Source organism: Corvus brachyrhynchos, unplaced genomic scaffold (genome assembly GCF_000691975.1).
Source record: "Corvus brachyrhynchos isolate BGI_N302 unplaced genomic scaffold, ASM69197v1 scaffold137, whole genome shotgun sequence".
Classification (NCBI taxonomy): Eukaryota; Metazoa; Chordata; class Aves; order Passeriformes; family Corvidae; genus Corvus; species Corvus brachyrhynchos.
The window spans coordinates 560,404-566,627 of NW_008238830.1; the positions used below are offsets into that span (position 1 = coordinate 560,404).

At 50.3% G+C, this 6,224-nt stretch overlaps 1 protein-coding gene across 1 annotated transcript in view; it reads right to left on the bottom strand.

The window, feature by feature from the left end:
• The window catches only part of MTMR4 (myotubularin related protein 4), a 28,951-nt gene that overhangs the window by 9,788 nt on the left and 12,939 nt on the right, over positions 1-6,224 (bottom strand). The window contains exon 7 of the mRNA XM_008636737.2: positions 5,082-5,195. Within this exon, the coding sequence (XP_008634959.2) occupies positions 5,082-5,195 (114 nt within the window). The remainder of the gene's footprint in view (positions 1-5,081; positions 5,196-6,224) is intronic.

The following is a 6,224-nucleotide window of genomic DNA, read 5'->3' on the forward strand; positions in this document are numbered from 1 at the left end:
AATAACCATTTTTCACTGCTACAGCACTGACCCAGAGGCTAAACCAGCCTCATATTCTTATTTACAATAATATAGAATCATTTAGGTTGGAAAAGAGCTTCAAGATCCCCAAGTCCAACCTCTGACTTCTATTTATATATATAACTATATCCTGTAACCCATAGATATATAATAAATAAAATAGATTATATTGTATATAGATAGGTCAATATTTATATTCATATAAACCAGAGAGAAGAACTTTAAATCATTATGGTCGTATTTTGGGAAAGTAATAGTTATTTCATAGAATCACGGCATGGTTTGGGTTGGAAGGGATGTTGAAGATCATCTTGTTCCACCCCCCTGCCATGGGCAGGGACACCTTCCACTTGATTTTAATGCTGTTCTGTTTTCTCCTTCTCTTTCTTTTTTTTCTCCCTTAAATTACAGATCCGTTGTTAAACCATTTCACTTATCACCTGTAAGCTGGGAAGATGAGCTTACTCGGCATCAGACCAGGGAGTTTCTGGGTGGAGGCCTGAGCTGGTGTTTATCAACAACCCCTAAATGTGAAGCCTACCCTGGCTGTGCTCACTGACACCTGGCAGGAGGCCTGAAGCAGGAAGCAGTGCATTTCTCACACGAACACACACAGTCATTCCCAATTGGCCTGGAGAGGGAAGGGACTGTGAGGTGACAAAGCTGCTGGTGATAGAGAATGACCCAGAGAGTGTGAAATTTAGTACTAATAAGTGAAGAGTATTTACAGACAATCAGAACATAACCCCAGCTGTGATATGGAGCCGTTTTGGTGCAGATCAGCAGCCACATCCCAAAGGCTCTGAAGTCTCTGGGGAGCTCTCAAAAGCCTCAGCTCTGTGCTCAAGAGAAGCATGAAGGTTAAGGACGTGCTAACAGTTATTGGGAAAGGAGTAAGACAGAAAATATTACGGCTTCACATCTTAGCCACCCTAAAATGACACAAACTCCCCAACAATCCATCTCAAAAAGGATCATGTTGTAGTCAAACCAGGCTTCAGAGATGGGTGGCACAGACACAAGCAAGCACTGGAATGGTTATGCCATATGTTTCAGAAGCACAAGTGTTTCTTCAACAACAAGCAAAACAAAGAGTGGACTCACTGCCACGGTGCAATGTGGAACCACTAACTGGTTCCAAAGCACTCAGTGGCAGGTTCACCAAGTGACCATGAGACACAGTCACCCATTCCCCCAGATGGGTGTAGGAAACCTAAGATAGCAGATGCTCCAAAGATACACCAGGAAAGAGTATCTGCATCCCCATCCCATTTGTCACATTTCCCTGAGGTGCTGCTCCTGGTGCCTGGTCCTTCTTGGAGATGGGAAAAGGAACTGGACAGCCCTGAACCAGACTCACACACCAACCATGCTGAACCAGCCCACCACCCCTCTTGCAGCATTTCTCTGCAGATCACAGAGTTGAGGAATGGTTTGGGTCAGAAGGGACCTTAAAGCCCATCTCGTTCCAGCCCCTGCCATGGGCAGGGACACCTTCCCCTGTCCCAGGCTGCTCCCAGCCCCAATGTCCAACCTGGCCTTGCGATCCAGGGGCAGCCCCAGCTGCTCTGGGCACCCTGTGCCAGGGCCTGCCCACCCTCACAAAGAACAATTCCTTCCCAATATCCCATCCATCCCTGCCCTCTGGCTGTTTATGTAGTGTCCTTAATGACATCTCACAGATAGTAACAACGAAGACTTTAAACTGAAGCCTTCCAAAGAAATAATGTTCATGTTTGGCCAAGTCAAAACACCGTAGGGACCCTTTACTTTCAGTGCTGCTCTGTTTTGCAAGGTGACTTGCAAAGCAGTCACTCCCAGGAGATCCGTTCCTGCCTTCAGGATCACTCAAGGATGGATAACAGAGAGCAGCAAAGGCTTTGTTTATAGTAGTAAATGAAACAGAGCCAAGGTGTGGACTTAAGCACCAGCCTGTGATCATCCAAGCCTGTTTGTGAGCCACCCACAGCTCCTGGCCTGTGCCAAGCAGCACTTTCCCAGACAGCGCCTGAGCACGTTTTTGGGAAAGGCAGGTGCTGTGCCAGGGACTGCTCCCAGCAGGCAGCTTGGGGGGCACGGCAGCTGCTCCCTGCAAAGCCGCCCGCGTCGCCAGGGTCATGCTGAACTCACAAAACTCTTGGTAACACAAACCTCTGAGCACTGAACAACTGCCGGGAACCTTCAAGGGACACGCTGACCTGCCAGTGAACGAGGAAATGTGGCAGCACCAATGAGTGTGAAGCCACCAGCAAGTAGAAAGTACAGCAGGTGCCAGCAGAGGAACCAAAACCACAGCTGAGCTTGCCAGGAGCTTCCCAGGGCAGGGGAGCACCAGAGCCTCACTTTGCCTTCCCTGCACATCCCCAGCACGAGCACAGGAACTATTTAAGGCCTTTTCCTACCTGGAAGTTTTGGGGAGGTTTTCCTCAAAGGAAAAAGTTGCATTCTTGAGACTGGAATGGCAGAAAGTGCCAGAGTGTTTTAATTTACGTGGAGCAAATTATTCTTTAGGGATCCTCAGTTTAGTTTCAATCACTCAAGACCCTTTCATGATCCAAAGCTGCAATATGAGGTGCCTCTGTAGTTCATCAGTTGAGTTTTTCCTCACAGATTCCTTCTGAGCACAAGGCTAGAGCACATCTGATACTGTCAGCACATGCCATTTAACCCCCAACAATCCTCCACAATGGATTCATTAATATCTGGTTTAGTGGAAGGTAGCAGGGGGGTTGGAAGTAGATGATTCTCAAGGTCCCTTCCAACCCAAACCATTCCGTGACTCTGTGATCTCCCAGGTCTCCTCTCTGTTATTTCCTGGACATGGATGAGCACTTGGAAGTCAAGGAGCTTGGCTTAAAGCACAAGAAAGAGCTTGGAGAGGGTTTACTGAGCAGAGCCCAAAGGTTCCCAACTGAGATGTGTGAGTGTATAAGTGCCTCCATTTCCCAAATGTTTGGGATAAACTCCCGTCTCACTGCGGCACGACGTGAGAGCCCCAGAGCGAGCGCTCAGCCGTGGGGCTGGAGCAGTGCCCGCTGTCCCCCGCTGCTCCCCTGGCAGCTGCTGGAACCTTCGCGCCCTGCCACAGCCCCAAGGTCTCCTCAAGGTGGCTGAGCAGACAGAGCCAGAACTGCCAGGCCCTGCCCATCTGCCTCTGTACTCAGCTAAATAATTGATTGCATCCTTTGCCTTGTTTTAGAAGTGCCTGGATTGTGCTGGAGGCTCCTGCATCTCTCCCATGCATCTCCACCGAGAACTGAGATGGAGACCTGAATTTCTGCTTTGCTTAATAGCTAAATTATACTTTTTTAAAGAAATCTGATAACGTGGTACCTTTGGTGTCATGTTTTACAGCTCTGACTGTGACCCGGTGAGATGAGCCTTATCCAAAAGCTCTGAGGTCTATCAAACAGAGTCCCTGGGATGCAGGCACCCATCCACTCTCTCCTGAACTCTGAGTGGGGAGGAGGAGCTGAGTGTGAGGTTTTTCAGTTCCACACAGCACGAGGCACTGCACAAGCAGCCACGACCCTCAAGGACCCTCTTGCCCCAAAGACTTCAGTCTTGAGGACAAAGGCTAAAAAAAGTGCATGAAAATCAGAGACACACGGGCAAGCACTTGCCCCACCCTGTAACATCACTTGTCAGCGTCTTCTAATCTGATCCCAGGCTGCAAAGGGTTGCACTCAGCTTGTAAATTACTGGGTACCATTACAGAGATATAAAGCAAGGAACAAAATAATTGCTGGAGTAGGAAAGACATGGCTTTGCCCTCAGGTGGGGAGGCACAGTGGGACAGGCTCCAGCACCAGGCCATTTTTAGCAAAAGGAATCACAAATACAATTAACTTCTTAGCTGAGCTGGCTACAAGGAGGGAAAGGCTCCATCCGATAAGCTGTGCTCATTCCCACTCTGCTGCAGAACTGAGTTCTAGCAGGAACAGTGTTTTGCCACACCCAACAGCAAGCTGTGAAATGTGAAGATGCAGAGTAAGGTACCTGTAAATTCACTGGTGTTGCTTCCTGACTTTTGTATTTTCCAATACAGCTCTGAAATTTTAAGGTTTTTTTATTTGGATTTGGTAACTGCTAACACAGAGTCTAAGGCTACAAACCATGATGTACATTTTACAACAGCACAGCTGCCTGGGTGCCCCTTTCCATCAGCCTCCTGTTGGTTTCAAACACGTCACTCTCCCAGGAGACACATTTAATGAGGAACCAGCCCCTACCCTGCAGAGCCCTGCTCCACTGGCTGCCTGGCCTCCTACATCCCCCTCTAGATTATTTCTGGAAGGCTGGTCAGGGAATATTTCATAGAATTACAGATTATCCTAAATTGGAAGGGACCCCCAGGGATCAGCCAGTGCAGCCCCTGGCCCTGCACAGACACCCCAACAACCCCACCCTGGGCATCCCTGGCAGCGCTGTCCAAACGCTCCTGGAGCTCTGGCAGCCTCGGGGCCGTGCCCATTCCCTGGGGAGCCTGGGCAGTGCCCAGCACCCTCTGGGGGAAGAACCTTTTCCTAAAATCCAACCTAAACCTCCCTGACACAGCTGCAGCAGTTCCCTCGGGTCCTGTCCCTGGTCACAGAGAGCAGAGATCAGAGCTGCCCCTCCACTGCCCCTCATGAGAAGCTGCAGGTTTGGGCATTCCCAGGTCTGTCCAGGCCTGCACACCCTGCTGAGCACAGGGCACCCAGCAGGCTCCTCTTGGCTCAGATTTCTTTTCAAAGTAGCAGCCAGACAAGGACCAATGTGTGGAAAGATTTTGAAACTCTGAGAGAACTTTAATTTGACCTTATTTTGCAACATCTCCCATAGGAAGAAAGTCACCCACACCTTCCAATCTAACTGGAAGCAGGAAAGGACAGTTCTGGAGCACTGCTTCTCTCTTCTGGAAAACACCCTGCTGCAGACAGTGCTGGGAGAAGGAGCCCTGGGAGCACCACGTTTACAGGCAGGAGGCAAAAGGATGAACAGCTCTCCTGCCATCCCTGTCCCACAGCCCCTGCAGGACTGTCATGGGTTTGGGGGAGGGAATTTGGGTTTACATTTACCTGTACACCACCACAGGGATCCTTTTCCATGACCTGAACGAAGCCACATTCTCCAGCTCCTTGTCAGTGATCCAGACAGGGACCAGCAGCTTCTGGGGATAACTGGAACAAAGCCTGGCGAAGAGAAAGTACGAAAGGCAAGATGAGGACTGAGCAATCAAAAATCTGCCTCAGAGCAGCTCACATTTCCCCAAACTCAACATGCAGGACTTTGGCTCTTCCTCCTCATATCTGTCTCAGTGCAGCCTCAACAAGTGACCCAAAAAGTGCTGTCAGGAACGAGCTGAGAGAAGACAACCTCCTTTCACCTCAGGCCTCACCTCTGGGCTCATACTAAGTATCCTAGTACCTCCCAGGATGCCTTTGGAACAGCCTCTGGATTTAAGAATTCATGAGGGTTTAGGGGAACAGTCAATAATTTACGTGGAGTTTTTGTTTTCTTGTAGCAGGACACAGAGCTTCTGGTAAAGAATGGCCTGCCCCTGTCTGCGCTGCAGAACACGGGTACCACTGCTCAACTCCACACATTGTTCGGTAAGGAAGACACAAATCTGCCCAGAAATTTAGCAGTGGGGATTTGGGGTATGCAAATAAAGTGACAGGAGTGAGATCTAAATCATATCTTGCTTGGTGGGGTGTTGGAAATCAAATTCTTATAGATACCTCAACATGTACCAGCAGTGAGAAGAGAACACTGAGAGCAGAGAGCACTGCCAGAGGGCAGCGTTAGACGGGATATGGGGAAGGAATCCTTCCCTGTGACGGTGGGGAGGCCCTGGCCCAGAGCAGCTGAGGGTGCCCCATCCCTGGCAGTGCCCAAGGCCAGGCTGGATGGGGCTTGGAGCAGCCTGGGACAGTGGGAGGTGTCCCTGCCCATGGCAGGGGCTGGAATGGGATGGGCTTTAAGGTCCCTTCGACCCAAACCATTTTGGGATGGCATGAAGCACACACAAAATTCCAGGAGTGCAGGGTGGGTTTCTGGCTCCTGCAGCTCTTCCCCTGCCCCTGCTGCTCCCAGCACACGCCGAGGGCAGGCTCAGGCACAGCAGTGCTGGGAGCTGGACCAGCTGAGCCCCCACAGCCCGGGCAGGCACAGGTGGGTACGTGGCAGGGAACATCAAAGAGCAGCTCTGGCCCAAGGCT